The 15,294-nt window shown below is 50.3% G+C and overlaps 3 protein-coding genes across 6 annotated transcripts in view; 2 read left to right on the forward strand and 1 right to left on the reverse strand.

The window, feature by feature from the left end:
• The first annotated feature begins 3,839 nt into the window (after positions 1-3,839).
• LOC114631909 (WAS/WASL-interacting protein family member 3-like) lies at positions 3,840-4,358 on the forward strand. Its single transcript, XM_028780303.1, has one exon. The coding sequence runs from the start codon at positions 3,840-3,842 to the stop codon at positions 4,356-4,358; it is 519 nt and encodes a 172-aa protein (XP_028636136.1).
• Anp32a (acidic nuclear phosphoprotein 32 family member A) overlaps positions 4,293-15,294 on the forward strand; it is a 35,051-nt gene continuing 24,049 nt past the window's right edge. The window contains exon 1 of one of the 2 annotated variants that reach the window (XM_028780304.1): positions 4,293-4,492. In XM_028780304.1, coding sequence (XP_028636137.1) covers positions 4,439-4,492 — 54 coding nt within the window. In that variant the 5' untranslated portion in view covers positions 4,293-4,438. Of the gene's footprint in view, positions 4,493-5,162; positions 5,190-15,294 lie in introns of those variants that run through there. The other variant, XM_028780305.1, reaches the window with a different exon arrangement.
• Positions 4,440-6,297, reverse strand: LOC114631911. 3 transcript variants are annotated; one of them, XR_003713025.1, is made up of 3 exons: positions 5,361-6,297; positions 5,034-5,169; positions 4,440-4,921 (listed from the first exon to the last, which is right to left on the reverse strand). XR_003713025.1 is itself a non-coding variant. In XM_028780306.1 (2 exons), the coding sequence occupies exons 1-2, from the start codon at positions 5,582-5,584 to the stop codon at positions 4,459-4,461; spliced, it is 687 nt and encodes a 228-aa protein (XP_028636139.1). In that variant the 5' UTR covers positions 5,585-6,297; the 3' UTR covers positions 4,440-4,458. The 3 variants fall into 3 exon arrangements, 1 of the variants encoding a protein (XP_028636139.1); XR_003713026.1 differs by having other exon boundaries at positions 5,301-6,297; XM_028780306.1 differs by lacking the exon at positions 5,034-5,169.

Consider the following 15,294-nt stretch of genomic DNA (forward strand, 5'->3'; position numbering starts at 1 on the left):
TTTTTTTTTTATAGCCATACTTTATTCTTAAAATTTTATATGTATGGGTGTTTTACATGGATGTTTGTGTACCACGTGTGTTCCTGATGCCCTTGGAGGCCAGTAGGCACCAGATCCCCTGGAACTGGAGCTCTAGACAGTTGTAACTGCCATGTTGGGAACTGAACCCAAGCCCCTGGAAGAGCAGCCAGAGTTCTTAATTGCTGAGCCATTTCTCCAGCCCTACTTAACTTTTAATATAGGGTCTTAGGTAGCCCAGTCTGCTCCTACCTCCATGCTGGACAACAGGCATAGGCTATCATGCCTGGCTTATTGATAGTGTTACCAATAGCCCAGGCTGCCTCAAACCCATTGTTACTACAGGCAGGAGTCACCATGTTATTTTTTAAACTGACCTGTAATAACTATTTTTGGCTAGTATTTTTTTCTCCATGACCAACTCATTAACAAGATAACTATTCAATCATTAAAGCATTAAAAAAAAAACAACCTTACCCAGGCTAGCCAGATGGCTCAAGGGTGCCAAGATTGATGACCCGATTTCAATCTCTGGGCCCCACAAGGTAGGAGGACTGACTCCTGAAAGTTGTTCTTTGGTCTTCAGACATGTGAGTTAGCACACGCCCCCAGCAACATACAAACATAAATGTAATATATACTTAAAAAAAAAATCCAATGTTTCATTAAGCAATAGAAAACTACTGAGTAACTTTAGATTTTGGACTTCAACATTCCTTTGCTATTCAAATCAAAATGCAGACATCCTCACATTGTTACCATGGGTTTCAAAAGAATAATCTACATTTCTAAGAGCTATTTATATGTAAGGACAGAAGAACACACAGGCATTCTGGAGCCTTTCCATGTCATTGTCTTTGGGATCCAGGCAGCCAAGCTCTAGTGTAAGCGGAAGAGGGTTATGGCGAGGTTCCAGTCTAGATGCTTCAAGCTGAAGAAGAAAAGTTAAACTGTGCATACATTAGCTTGAGTAATAAAAACCAAAGGGTCACCAACTTCAGAGACTGAACAAAGGACCCCTCCCTCCCCCCACCCCCCGCCCCAGCTAAAACAGCAACAGTGTGGGTATTTCTAAAACAGGACTTCTCGACATGTCGGACATGGTTGAGATGGCTCAGCAGTTAGGAGCACTTGTTGCTCTTGGAGGGGACAAGGGTGCCCGTCCCAGCACCGATATGTCCATCCGTTCACAATCTGGAACTCCAGCTCCAGAGGGACCCAACCTTCTCGTCTAGCCTCCTAAGACAACTGCACTTATGTGTACACACATACAATACACATTAAAAACAAACAAACAGCAGGTGGTGGTGGTGGTGGCGGCCGCGGTGGCGCACGCCTTTAATCTCAGCACTTGGGAGGCAGAGGCAGGCAGATTTCTGAGTTCGAGCCCAGCCTGGTCTACAGAGTGAGTTCCAGGACAGCCAGGACTACACAGAGAAACCCTGTCTTGAAAAAACCAAAAAATCCAAAAAAACAAAAAAACCCCAAACCAAAAAAAGGACATGCAAAAACAAACAAACAAACAAACAAACAAACCAACCAACCAAAACTTCCAGACACACGGAGGCTAAGGACACCCATTGCTCTTATCTTTGAGAGAGAACAGGCTGCTCATTAGTTTGGGATGGTTCTTGGTAGCCCTTGGAGGTGATCTTCTTACTTGAAACCCACCCTTTTCAGCGGTGGCTCAAAACTTGATTTGCATCTCATTAATTCCCAGAGGGAATCAAACCCTGCTGCAGACTGCTTATTCCTCATCACCTAAAGCATGTTGTAGGTTCCGTCTGTAATGAGGAACTGCACCAGTTTCAGGTCCATATAAAAATTCTTCCAAGAGAGGTAGGGCTTCTCTTATTCCTTTCCTAAAATACAGATGAACTGGGAGCAGTGCCTACTACTAAAATACACAATAAAAATATAATAACCCTGTAAATAATATTCACATGCATACACACACACACACACACATATATAATCTCCAAGTCTTATAGTGCAAATGACTGAGATGTCTTCCTGTTTGCTAATAAAACCATCAAAGTCCTATTAAAACTTTCTTAGATAACTACAAGAGGAATTTTCTGCTGGGCAGTGGTCGTGCACGCCTTTAATCCCAGCACTTGGGAGGCAGAGGCAGGCAGATTTCTGAGTTCAAGGCCAGCCTGGTCTACAGAGTGAGTTTCATGACAGCTAGGACTACACAGAGAAACCCTGTCTCAAAAAACAAAAACAAAAAAAAAGAGGAATTGTCTTCCTTCAATGTGTCCTAACAATTGGGCAATACTCTCAGTGCTTTTATAGCTCAGCTTCTATACTGCCAGACATCTATCCATTGAAAGCCATCTTTCAGTTCTGTGACACTAAATGCAAAAGCTGTTATTCAAAATTTGTAAAAGGAAGATGCTCTAAAAACAAATTATATCTAATAATGTCAGTGATTAGGTCACTGTTGGGCTTTTTTCCCTGTTCTAATTAGTCTCTAGTACACTGATTTCTCTTCATATGAAACTTCTGCCTCTTCATAATTTTGTTTCTGTCTATTCTTTGTTAAGGGGAGGTGTGTGTTGGGATCCCAAGTAATTTTCTTCTCTCCCTGTCACTTGAGCTATTGGCTTCTACTTATCAGAGGTAGTACAATGGACACCTTGCTTCAGCGGATTTGAGAGTTATTCCTTGGAAAGGACTCTCTCACAACATTGCTGATAGCCCGGACTTCAACTATGCTTCAGTGTTTAAGAAACTAACGAACATTTACCATCCAAAAAAACATTAACTTCAAGACTCCTGCTCTATAGATTTTGTACACTACACTCTTTTAAAATATTTGTGATGAAAAGCTATTATTGCTTTAAAAACGTTATCGTATCCAGAAACATGAACTGACACTTACACAGCCTTTGTAAAAATTAACGAAAACCTAAGGATAAGAAAAGTTAAATGAACAACTTAAAGAAATTACATATTTACCCAGATGACATGTTTTTATTTTGTACTTCCAGCTACTTAGGATAAACATTTATCAGCTTTCAAATCCATTTATTGTTTGATCTAAAAGAACTAACTGAATAAAATCCTCAGTTCTAATGTATCCAAAAAAGATAGAATTACTTTTGGGGTGTTTGCGGAAGTGTAGATGAAGAGAAAAAGACACTATGATATAGCTGTGTGGATGAAATTAAACTTGTATCCCGTGATTTGTCCGCAGCCACAGACATCCACATAGTACAAAAGTGCTAGGGCTGCCCATAGGAAGCTGGTAACCCAGTGGGAACCAGGGCTGTAAAGGTTTCTTTAAAAACGTAACGTGGTCGAACAAAAACAAAACCCAAAGCAACTGGAAGACCTGGAGTAAGTGCCCCAGCTAGCGGTTCTTTGGCAACTCAGACCAACCAAATGACTCGGGTGGGCGATTAGAATGAAACGTGCAACGCGCTGTCTCAAAAAAACAAACAACCGAAAAAAAAAACCAAAACAAACAGACAAAAAACAAACCCTATAAGACCGTCAATTGTGCGGCTCTGAGAATCGGTAGTTCCCAGCACCTTCCTTTTCCACTTTTTAATATTTTATACAGTTCTGCATCTGTGGCCTTTCCATTTATTAATTGCCCTACACAAGACCCCCCCCGGTGGCTCTCGGGGAATTGCTTCTTTTAAAGGCAGGACATCAGAATGCCGAGCCTCTGGGGTCGCGATCGCGCCCTCGTCCTCCGGAGGTGGAGGAGCGTCATGCACTTAAGACTTGATTATTTAATTGCGGGGATGCTCGGAGTAGACCCGGTCTGAGGGGTTGTGCCAAGGTGGGCACTCCGGGGTGTGTGTGTGATGGGATTTGTCCTTCGTGCGCCTCAAGAACGCGCGCCCTCCTTGGGCCTGCCTTGTGCCCGCGCGCCCCAGGCCTCGTCCGCCCGCCCAGCACCCAGAGGATGCCCCCGCAAGGACCCCGCCCCTCCCGTGTCCACGCACCTGCGGCCCCGCCCCGGGCCACGAACCTTCAAGTCCACGCACCTGCCCTGCCTTCCCTCCCGCCCCCCGCGCGCAACCACCAGGTGCAGCCTCGCTCCTCTTCGGCGGCCTGGGTATCTAAAGGGGTCCGTCTCCGGCACCACAGCCAAATGGCTGAGCCTCCCTGGCCCGCTGCGCAGGCCGCCCATTGGACCCTGCCCCCCGCCGCCACCACCCCCATTGGCTGGCGTCCGAAGTCTCGCCACTCGATTGGCTCTTGGTGCCGCCGCTCCACGCAGGAGCCGCAGGTCCCGCCTCTACGCCGATCAGGTTTGTGTGCGCCGCGGGTGCTGGGGGCTCGAGAACCGAGCGGAGCTGGTTGAGCCTTCAAAGTCCTAAAACGCGCGGCCGTGGGTTCGGGGTTTATTGATTGAATTCCGCTGGCGCAGGATCCTCTGCAGAAAGAGAGAGCGCGAGAGATGGAGATGGACAAACGGATTTATTTAGAGCTGCGGAACAGGACGCCCTCTGATGTGAGCATTTGCCAAAAATATCTCTGTCGGTCCATTCTCCTACTTTGTGTTATGTGTGCGTGTGTGTTTTGGGGGGAAGGCACTTTTTCATGGACCGGAGGCTCCGGGGGGGGGGGGGGTTGGGGTCTGACTGCAAATGAATTGCAAGGTTGGATGGCGGAGGGGGGGTTGCAATGCCATCGGAGCATGTTTCGTCCGCCGTCGCTGCTGCCCTTGGTGTGTGACTGACTACCTGTGCGTGTGCTCCCGCGTGTGCGGGTACGGGTGCGAGGGTGTGCGTGCGAGTGTGCACCCAGCGGGGGGCCGGCGGGGCGCACGCGTTCGGGTCGGAGGGAAGGCGGCGATCTCACCCTCGTCCGAGCTCTCAGCTCCCACGACTCGCATCTGGATGGAAAAGATGATCGAGGGGAGGAGAAGATGGGCTGCCTCCTGGATTAAACAACAAAAAGGGGGTGTTATATTTTAGAAGCGTAACCCCCTTTCCGCCCCCTCCCGCACCTGCCCCCTCCCTTTGCCGTCTCTTTCGCTCGCTCGCTCGCACACAATAAGTTTTGGGGCTTCGCGAGTCCGGTATAGTTTCTGATCAATGTAGCCCGAGGCCCCCGGGGAGAGCGCGTGGGGACCCTACTGCTGCGGAGTTGGGAGATGGCTCGAGTTTAAAGCGCGTCTTCGTTTCTCTGCGGGGATGAGGCGAGAGGTGGGGAGCCATATTTGTAACTTTGTCGTTCGTGAACGCGCCCTTTCTCTCCCTCCCTCCCTTTCTCTGCCTGCCTTCCTTCTCCTTTCTCTCTCACTCTTTCCACCCCACCTTTGGGCCAGATGCTGTCTTTTCTCCCTTCTTCCTCGCGGAAAGGGGGGGGGAGGTTACCTTAGAGAAAGGAGGAGGGATTGTAGAGTGTGCAAATACTCAGATAATCCTCGCGCCTCCCCAACCACGAGCGTCGCTAATGTAAGTTGCCCGCAGGCTGCGTCCCGTTCTGGCCCCCGGCTCCCTCCCCAGATGCCAGCCTTGGCACCCTGACGTCTCATCGGCAGCAGACACTCCACCTTTCTGGTCCCCGCTTCTCCTGGGGTGGGCTCCCTGGCAGCCATTCGGCGCTTGGTTAATAAATGAGCACGAGAAACTTTATCAGAACCCGAGCTGCCCAGAGCTAGTGCCGCTGTGGGGACCGACCCAGGCTACATTCTTGCGGGCACGGCTGGCACGCAGCTCTGGGATGGGCAGTTCGTCTGGTCGTAGCCGTTATGGATTGGGCAGCGGCGGGGAGTGTGGCAGGAGGAAACTTACACACCGGTGGGAACAGGGAGGCTAGGCGTGAGCCCGCTGCAAGGGGAAGTGACTCGAAAGCTACTGTTTATTTTTGTCTCCCTCTCGCTTTCACACACTCGTGTCGCCTGCAAGTTGACCCATTCGAGAGACCCTAGGGTCTGGGATGGAAAACCCTTAGCTAACTTCCCATTTAGGCCCGGTCGTGGGGGAGCAGGGGCTCGCGGGCGGGAAGATCATGAGTCTAGCCTGAGGGTCTGAGGCTCGGGCGAGTTGGGGGGCTCGCGCAGCACGTTGTGCTGACCTGTCGCCCCTCCAGCCACTTGGCCCCTCGAATCCTGACAAAGGCAGGCCTAGTTTCCTCTTTTCTCCTAATTCCTCCTTCTAAACCCGAGTAAGACTTTTGAAAACAAGCTCCTTTCTGCCGTCCGCCCATCCTCACGCAGCTGTGTCCTGGAGACGTGCTACAGCCTTATGGCGCGCAGGGCGGGAGGAGGGAGCACCCCTAGCAGAAGGACTTGCCGCGGGGCTGCCTGGTTCGGCCGGTGGGGTCCCGACCCAGCCAGGGTGCCGGATCCCGGGGGTGGAGGGGACTGGGTGTGGTGCTGGGGGAGGGGGCCGAACGCGACTTCCCGCGTACTTTTCCGGGAAGACCCCTGTGTACGTAGTTGGGGGGCTTCGGGGTCGCGGCGAGTAGGTGCGCAGCAGCGCCGTACCCGACCGAGCGGTCCACAGTCCTAGCTGACCCGGAGCGAAACGGAAAGCGGGTCGAACCGGCTCTTTAAACTTCCCCGAGTGTGTGCGCTGGGGGAGGGGCGGGCGCTCTGGGCTGGGCGCGATTTCTCACGCTTCGCCCCCTCGCCGTGAGTCTGCTGCCCACTCGCCGGCCTCCGGGCTTATGGCGGGGTGGGGCGCGCGGGTGGCGGGGGAGGGGGCACTTGCTGCGCATGGGGGAGGGGAGGGCAGCAAGCTCTCGAAAGAGGGACAAAAGGGGTGGGGGAGGAGGAACTGGCTTTTTGTTGTTGTTTTGCTGGGTTTTTTGTTGTTTTCAAATAAACGTTTTTGGAAAACTGTCGTTCCGGGGAACCACCCTCCTCTGAGTCCCCTTCCACGCACCCACCTTCTGCAACCTTTCTCCCAAGTCGCATCTCGGGGACTGGTGGCCGCGACGCCGCCGTACTAAGACGAGCAGCCATGTTTCCCGGGGCGCCGGAGGCCCACCCCTCCCCCACGGCGGCCGCGGACCGGGCTCCGCGGGGACCGTGGCGCCCAGCGGTGGGGGCCCGGGCGCGCACAGGCACAGCCGAAGCTCGGCGGCGCGGTCCTGGAGATCCGGTCTAGAGAGGGCGCGGCGGGCCGGGGACCCTCGACCTCCTAGGATCTGCGGGCCCGTCTGCTCTCGCCATTTGCACTGCTGCTAGGCCATTGGGAGACCTAGCCCCAGGGTGCCCTGGCATTTGCGGGGCGCAGGGGAGGCAGTCCCCGGCTGCGTGCCGGTGGCTCGTCAGTCGGGCGCCGAGCTGCCATTTTGTCACCGTGGCTGTTGTCGCGCATGGGGGTGGTGAGAAGCTTGCGCCATCGCCCCGACGGCCGCCCTCTAGCGAGGTGGCTGCTGGGGGAGCTGGCCCCTGGGACACCCCCACCCCATTTTCGCATTCGGCCATATAGGGGCTCCCACCCGGGGTCCAAGGATCCCGAAGCTGTCGTAGCCCCGCAAAGGTGACGGTCTACCTTATCGAGCGCCGCCTCCCCCGCCCCAACTCCCTGCCCCCCTGTTCGGTTTTCCGCCGTGGCTCCTGCTGCGCTCGGCACGTAGTGAAAGGTGGCCTTGAAGGCGAAACGATCGCGCTGGTGTTTGCGCCTTCAGCGGAAATGATAGGGTGGTGTATGGGGGTTGGGGTGAAACTAGAGGGCGGGAGGGGCTCAGGCTCTCTAGTCTGGTGGCCCTCACTGATGCCGAGGGCGTCAGCCTTCTACCCGGGAGGGACGAGTTGTCGGGATGCGCTGGGGAAACGCCCTCCGGGGCTGGGCTCTCTCTAGAAAGGTTGGTGGAGTTTCAGGTGGGTGTCGCAGCACCCTGCAGGCGTGGAGAGCTCTCGCTCTTTATCCAATCCCCGACCCCGCGACTTTTTTTCCCCCCTCGTTTTTGTTTTGGCGGGGAAGGTAGGTAACTACATAGTAAATGCTACCCCAAACCGAAAGAGAAATAGGATTTTCCTTTAAAAAAAAAAAAAGTAAACTGTCTTTTTGTGTTGCCTTCAGACTGAGGCAGTTTGTTCGCAATGCTGGCCCCGATGTGGGACTCAAAGCATGTGGTAGGCGCACCTCGCATGCCTAGGCTGGTGTCTGCACGCAGAGACTAACTTCCACGGAAGTGCCGGGCAAAGGCTGCCATCGGAGCCAGCGTCTACTTTGACCTCTGGAATGCGTTGCATTTTTTTTCTTCCAGGTTGACTTACTGCCTAATTGGGTTCAAGTGAGTGGCCAGGCGGTTTGCTCCAATTTGTGCAAGCCAAGCAGGGATTGGGGGCAGAGAGCTGAGTGTGGCCTCGGTGTGGGGTGATCAGTTGAATCTTGTGACTGGCAGCTGCTGAGGCTTGTTTTGGATCTGACGGTTCCGTGGTGAGGCTTGGTTCTGAAGCCACAAAGACCTGAGCTTGAGTTCACCGGCTACAAGGAGGTAGGATCCTGCCAACCTGTGGTCTGGGACAGGTTACCTTAGTTTACCTCCAAAGTTTTGTACATGTGTCCTGTAAGACGGGACAGTTCTGTTTTATCAATAAGTGACTATTGGCTTGAGTTGGCCCTTCCTTAGGTGCTTGGTATAGTCGCTGATACTGGGGAGTGGCAAGGAATACTTAGGGCCTCTTGGAGGTTTAAAATAACAACAGCAACCATAATAGCAGATGCTCACATGGCTCCTTACCGTGTCTGGCGTATTGCTAAGTGGATTACACAGACATCAGTTAATTTATCCTCACAAGGGCACTATGTTAAGTACTGTTGTTATTCTTACACTAAATGCAAGGAAATTGAGTCAGCCCCAGATCACCACTGGTCAGAACTGGTCAGTGCAGAACTGGGATTCTAACTCTGTTATACTCGGTCTCTGTACTGCTTTGAAACACTACCGCTTGTATTTTTGTAAAGCACCACGGAGTAGGGCTTTTTCTCCTCCAGCCTTGGAGTGAGCCACTTATTAGCAAGAGGGTGGGTTTGGGTTTGTTCATATTGAGGACACAGAAACAAAGCATAGCTTCCCGCTGAAGCTTTAGGTGGAATAGACAAGCAGGGTGGGTAGGCATTTTAAGGGGGAGCTGTACCCTGGTTTTGCATATTAAATACACACTTGAGATGTATCGGGCCTCTTAGATTACACCTCAGATAATGAGAAGACAGGCAGGAGCCATTCTTAGCGAGCGGTTATTTGGGATCTTATATAATGTGTTTACTGTTTTTATTAGTCTTTTCTGTAGAAAGAAAAAACAAAATCTCTGGATCGAGTACGCAGGTCCTTAGTGTTGAGATGTAGCTAATAGCAATGCCAGTAACACGGTTTGAAGCCACTCACCTAACCCTGCTTGCAGTTCCTTAAAGAGAGCCAGCCCTGTGGATGGATCACTTAGGACTCAACCTCCCGAGGCAGTCTGTGGACAGGAGAGAATGCAGGTTGTATAGTTCTGTAGTTGACCAAGGCCCGAGCATGACCTATATTACCAGCTCATCAGGGGAACCAGTAAAATGCAAATTCCTGGGCTCCACCTCCTGAGTGTGGGTTTAGTACCAGGTCAGCAAACTGCAGCTAAGTGGTTCATTTTATGCTTCTGAGTTGAAAACAATTTGTATGTATAACCACTAAGATTTGTGAATCTGGGAGTGAACCTTTGAATCCTCACTCATCACGTTAACAAAGTTGTATTAGAGAAAAAAAAATTGTACTTATTTTGAACTTGATCAATAAAAGAATTAGAGGGAGATGTGTATCCTTTTGTTATAAAAGCACCTGCGTTCTAAATTTTGCTTCTTGAAGTTTACTACCTGGAAAGTTGGTTCTCTTTGTTTAGCAGGCAAGTGAGGTCCCTGGGGTCCTGTGCTTTGTTCTTTTAGGAATGTGACAAGTCCTACATTTGATGGTGCACTGTGAATTTTCCAAGACCTTCTTCTATATACGCATTTAAACTACTTTGATCCTCATAGAAATGGGCCCAGTTCACTAGCCTCTATAAGAAGTTGCTCTCATTCCAGGCTCCCTATGGAGCAGCCCTCTCTGTCTCAGAGATAGAGAGGAGGAACTTTAAGTCACCAAATTCCAGGCTTTGTGGCCTACTGAAGGCAAAGCTGCTGTGTACTCAGTGCCTGACATCAGGGTCAGGCCATAGCACCAAAAACCCCAGGTCACCCTGGCACCTCCATCTCGGGCCTGCTGCTCTTCCACGGGGCACGTTTCCTGGGGAGACAGCCCACAGCAAGGCAGAAATGGCTTTGGGTTCAAAACCTTTGTCTAATGGCAGCTTCTTAATGCCTGAGTTACCCAAGCAGAAGTGGGTGGAATGTGAAGTTCCGGACTGCAGTATCAGACCCTGTCCCCTCCCTGGCCTGGGGCCACACTAGCAGCCTCTCAAGGTGACTTACTTGGGACTTCTGCAGTTAGCCATCTTTCTTCCTTGCAGCAGTGGGAAAGATGCCTGACTCAGTGCTAACTCACCACACTGAAGAGCCAGGAGCTGTTTGCACCAGCTGTCTGTTCACTCCTCTTCCTTCTATGTCGTCGCCCAGAGCTTGTTGCTGAGGGGCCACGGTGGGGGTCTGATGGGATGACCTTGGTCCAGCACTCTGGCCTGAATTCTGACCTGGAAGAAGAAGCTCATTGCTATGGTGTCTAGAAGGGTGTTTCCCTTGGAGACATCCCCTTTTGGGCTGTGTCTCCTGGGACCTACCCTCCACCGGTACCCAGCACCTGCTTTCCACAGACAAGCAGAAAAACATGAACCTGACTTGAGTCTTATATTACACTGGAATATAATTATACAACAAATACTGAGTTGAAGAGAGGGAGGGCTCCTGACTGGAACGGGGGTAGTTATTCAAAACATTTCATTTAATAGAATTGGTTGAAGCCAGATGAGCAAACCACCCATGGCCTTCATCGTGTCCGTTTCCAGACACAAACAGCCTCCTTGTGGAGAACCAGTTGTCTGGGTGATGCAGGTATCTTTGTTCTGTGCATCACACCCTGCTCTCTGCCGTACTGCACAATACCTTGCGGGGAGGTCCCCTCAAACTGATTTTGTTTTGCTCCATGCTGTGTAACTCCCCCCATCCCTGACACACCCGGGCTACCATTTTCTTTACCTCCAGGCATCAGGTCTAAGAGATGACCCTACTCCACTTACTCTGCCATGGGTTACAGTCCCTGCCTTTCTCCCAGAGGTATTTGCATTTTGAGAGTCTGGTTTAGAGAGGAAATTATTGAGAACCATTAGAGAGTTGGACTCTCTTCTCAGCTTGGTCATTAACTTGAGTTGGACAAGTTGTTCAGCGTCTCTCCTTGTCATTTAAAATGGAGTGGGAGGTGGGTAGGGCTGGGGTTGTGACTCAATGACTAGAGAACTCTCCGCTAGAATACACAGAGCCCTAGGTTCCATTTTTCCATACTTCATGATCCAAATGTAACGCCAGCACTCCCTGCAATCCCAGCACTTCAGGGTGGAGGTGGGAGAAAGTTGAAGGTCATTCTCAGCTCCAAATCAAGTTCAAGGTTAGCCTGTGCTATATGCCATCCTGTCCAAATAAGTAACCCGAGGGTGCTGAGTTCAAGGCCAGTGGTGTTTTTAACTCTTTGAACCTATTAGTCACAGGATTCACACTGTTGCCCAGCACATACAGATATACATGTTATTTTAAAAACCCGTGAACACTTTTGATAAATTGAAAAGACATAAGTTGATTTTACTCTATTGCTGTTTGGAAATTATGCAAGGTTAGAGATGAAGGTTCCTTCCACTGTTTTGCCTTTTGGTGTGGGGCCGGAGCTTGCCTTCCCGAGCCTTTTATAATCTCTGCAGTGACATAACAGGGCTTCTCCCAATTTCATGGGAGCTCACTGCTGGGTCCTCTGGTCTCCAGCTGCTCTCTGGTTGACCCCAGAAAACCTCATGGTAAAAGTAGCCATTAGCTTAAGTGTGTATCCTAGGTGGTACCTGCAGTTATTGGCTACAGCAGTTCTCCTTGCTACCGTGTCCCCTAGCCCTTCTTTCTGCTGTGTATTATGAAGAGCACCCACACTCTTCTTTCACTGAGTCAGAACGTTTTAGAGAGGGGTTCCCAGTGTGTGCCTGTCTCTCACTCCCAGTCCTGGCGAGCTGCCCCACAGTGTGTACTAGGGTCTCCAAAATGAGGCTGTCATAGCACCCACCAACAGTCTCAGGCACCAGAAGCGTCACTGCCACTGTGCTAGAGTATGCAAGCTGGCAGTCTCTTAAAAAGAGAAAGTGAAGCTCGGGAGATGGCTTCGTGGTAAAACACTTGCCACAAGGCCTTGACCTGAGTTCAGATCCTCAAAACCCACATAAAAGTTGGAGGTGTGGAGGTGTGACATTAGCATCTGTAATCCAGGACAGCAGACAAGAGACTAGGCTCTGGAAGCTTGCCACGTGCAACAGGAATCAACAGGCCCTGTCTCAAACAAGGTGGAGTTGAAGGAGCAGCGCGCGCGCGCACGCGTGTGTGTGTGTGTGTGTGTGTGTGTGTGTGAGAGAGAGAGAGAGAGAGACTAACTTACATCAAAGTAAGTGGTACTCGTTTCTGTAGGAAACGAGGGTAGAATCTGGAGATGTCAACCAGTAACCGGGATCAGCTGCAGCATCGGAGAGTGGCCCAGCACTGCCTTCCCACCATGGTTTCTATAGAGGTCACGTGTGTCCACTGCCCTCTTCCGGAAGCTCCTATTCTCACTGTACATCTGCTGCTTCAGGCTTCCTGGCCCTTCACCCTCTCCCAGCCTGAGACAGCTTCCGGAAGGTTTCCTAAGAAGTCCTTTCCCTTCCCTGCAGTCCCTCCCTGTGTGTGTGTGTGTGTGTGTGTGTGTGTGTGTGTGTGTGTGTGTGCTGTGCGAGTCTTTGTGTGTATACACATGCGTGCGATGCTTCTAGAGGTCCATGGACAGTTTGGGGGAGTTGCTTCCCTCCTTTCACCACGTGGGTTTGGGAACTGAACAGGCGGCCAGAGTTGGTAGCATGCCCCTTCATTGACCCTTTTGAGCCATCTCTCCCCAACTCCACTGGTTCTCCCTGTATATAGATTCTTTCTGAGCGGAGGATGCTTCCCTGGTCTTGCACTGGACCTGGTTAGGAGGAACAGTTTGGAGACTGAGACAGGAGGATCACAAAATTAGCCTGGGCTATAGCATATACGATAGCAACCTTGTCTCAAACAAAACAAAAAACCAGACCCCCTTGATTGAGCCGGATCCCTCCCGTCGCTGCTGTCTCCTATCTTTTAGATTACTGTAACTGCGTTTACCGTCCCTGTCTCCTTTAAGTTGTTTTGCTTCCTGTATATGGCTCTGGGAATCCATCATCAACTCCTGCGTGAATCTTGCAGTATTTGGAGTTCTATACTTTTTCTGAAGAAAAAAAAATATTCCATCTTTCTGGGCATGTTCCTTATGGTTCTGGCCACTTCTCAAGTTTCTAATATTTTAAACTCAGTTGAATGTGGGACCCGGGTCCCTAAGACATCTTCTCATTAATGGATGCGTACAGATACCACATGCTGCCCGGGCTGTGATGTTTACCTCACAGTCACACTTTACCTGGGTCTCGCCAGCACCCTGTACTCAAGTCCACAGGGAACCCATGGCCTCTGTACCTGGTCTATTCCCCCCTTTCTACTTACCACAGGTCCTATTTACAACACTGTTTAGTCCATCACAGATACCTTCCCCGTGCCACAGTTCTGGTCTCTTTGAAGCCAGGATTCCAACTTCAGCCAAAAAAAAAAAAGAAAAAGGAAAAAAAAAAAGATCCTATCAAATTCACCACTGGGAAAAATCCTTAGTATTGTAATTCAGCCCTGCTGGCCTTTTAACTGGTCTTTCTCCTCTGTCCCCTTTCTCCCCTCCTTCCCAGGCCACTCCCACCACAGTTTGTGTTTAACTCTCTCCTCCCCTTCCTTCCTGGGAAGGTCTAAGTCAGACTCTTTTGTTGTAAAACGCTCCTAAGAGTTTCCCTTGCACATTCTTATTAATTAGCGTCTCTTTTCCCCTGGGGAGCCAGTATGCTGTGTGCTTTAAGGGACTTGAGTTTCCTTCACTCTTGGGTATGGTATCCCCAGTGCTCAGCACTGCACCTACAAACAAGCATTCCAGTGTTGATGGAGTGAAGGACCTGTAGGCACTCGGTCTAGTCTCTTCCTGTTGTTCAGACAGGGTTTCTCTGCACAACAGCTCTGATTGTTCTGAACTCAGTTTGTAGATCAGGCTGGCCTTGAACTCACAGATCTGCCTGCCTCAGCCTCCCGAGTGCTTGGATCAGAGGTGAGCACTACCATGCCCTGGTAAGTGATCTTAACACCCGATGTCTGGCAGACCACAGCTGGAAGCCCTGCTGATTTCTGACTGAGGTGCCTCCGGAAGGATGAGGTGGAATCTCTTAGCACTCTCTGCACATCAGTGGGCTTCCAGTGTTTTTCCAGATTTTCTTTAAATTTCTTAGGGTTAAAAAAATTATAATCCGCCGGGCCATGGTGGCGCACGCCTTTAATCCTAGCACTTGGGAGGCAGAGGCAGGCGGATTTCTGAGTTTGAGGCCAGCCTGGTCTACAGAGTGAGTTCCAGGACAGCCAGGCCTACACAGAGAAACCCTGTCTCGGAAAAAAATAAATAAATTATAATCCAAATGCTAGCATCTCCACCTCCCATTTGTTAATTACCGTGATGGATGCTGTTTGGTTATCCTACTTCCAGGTCCCATCTGAAGGATGGATGCAGGGATGCAGGCAGAGTTCCTGTCACATAGATCTGGCTAGTCTCATTCATACTCCCTATATAACCCAAGCAAACCCTGAATTCAAGGCAGTTGTCCTGTCTCAGCTTCCCAAATAAAGAGATTATAGACGTACGTTACCACACCTAGTCACCTTTTTATTTTTGTTTCTTTTGAGATATACTCTGAATTTGTGGTCCTTCTGCCTCAGCTTTGGACATGCTGGGATTGTAGATTCGTACCCCTATGTTCCTCATCACTCCCCTTTTTTTTTCTGAGACAAAGTGACCTTGCTATATTGCCATGGCTGGCCTTGGCTTCCTGAATTCATTATACCCCCACCCCAGTCTAACCAAGTAGCTGTGACCATAGGTGTGTGAAACTGTACCCAGCCACTGTCTGTTAATTATGGATTGTTTACATATAAGTATGTGTTACGTATCTCAGAGAACATAAATTTTTAAAAGTATTCAAAGTAGTATTCTTCCCTGTGCCTAGTGGATTATTCTGTTCAGTTTAACAGTTCAGTTAAAAAGTCAGTATTCAAGCCG

Source organism: Grammomys surdaster, unplaced genomic scaffold (genome assembly GCF_004785775.1).
Source record: "Grammomys surdaster isolate TR1022 unplaced genomic scaffold, NIH_TR_1.0 368, whole genome shotgun sequence".
Classification (NCBI taxonomy): domain Eukaryota; kingdom Metazoa; phylum Chordata; class Mammalia; order Rodentia; family Muridae; genus Grammomys; species Grammomys surdaster.

Bases quoted from the DNA above. Each gene is read 5' to 3' on its own strand.
- LOC114631909 (XM_028780303.1), top strand. From the start codon at position 3,840: ATGGGATTTGTCCTTCGTGCGCCTCAAGAACGCGCGCCCTCCTTGGGC.
- LOC114631911 (XM_028780306.1), bottom strand. From the start codon at position 5,584: ATGGCTGCCAGGGAGCCCACCCCAGGAGAAGCGGGGACCAGAAAGGTG. The intron at 4,922-5,360 runs GTAACCTCCCCC...TGTTTAATCCAG, and splicing joins TCCCTCCTCCTTTCTCTAAG to GAGGCAGCCCATCTTCTCCT.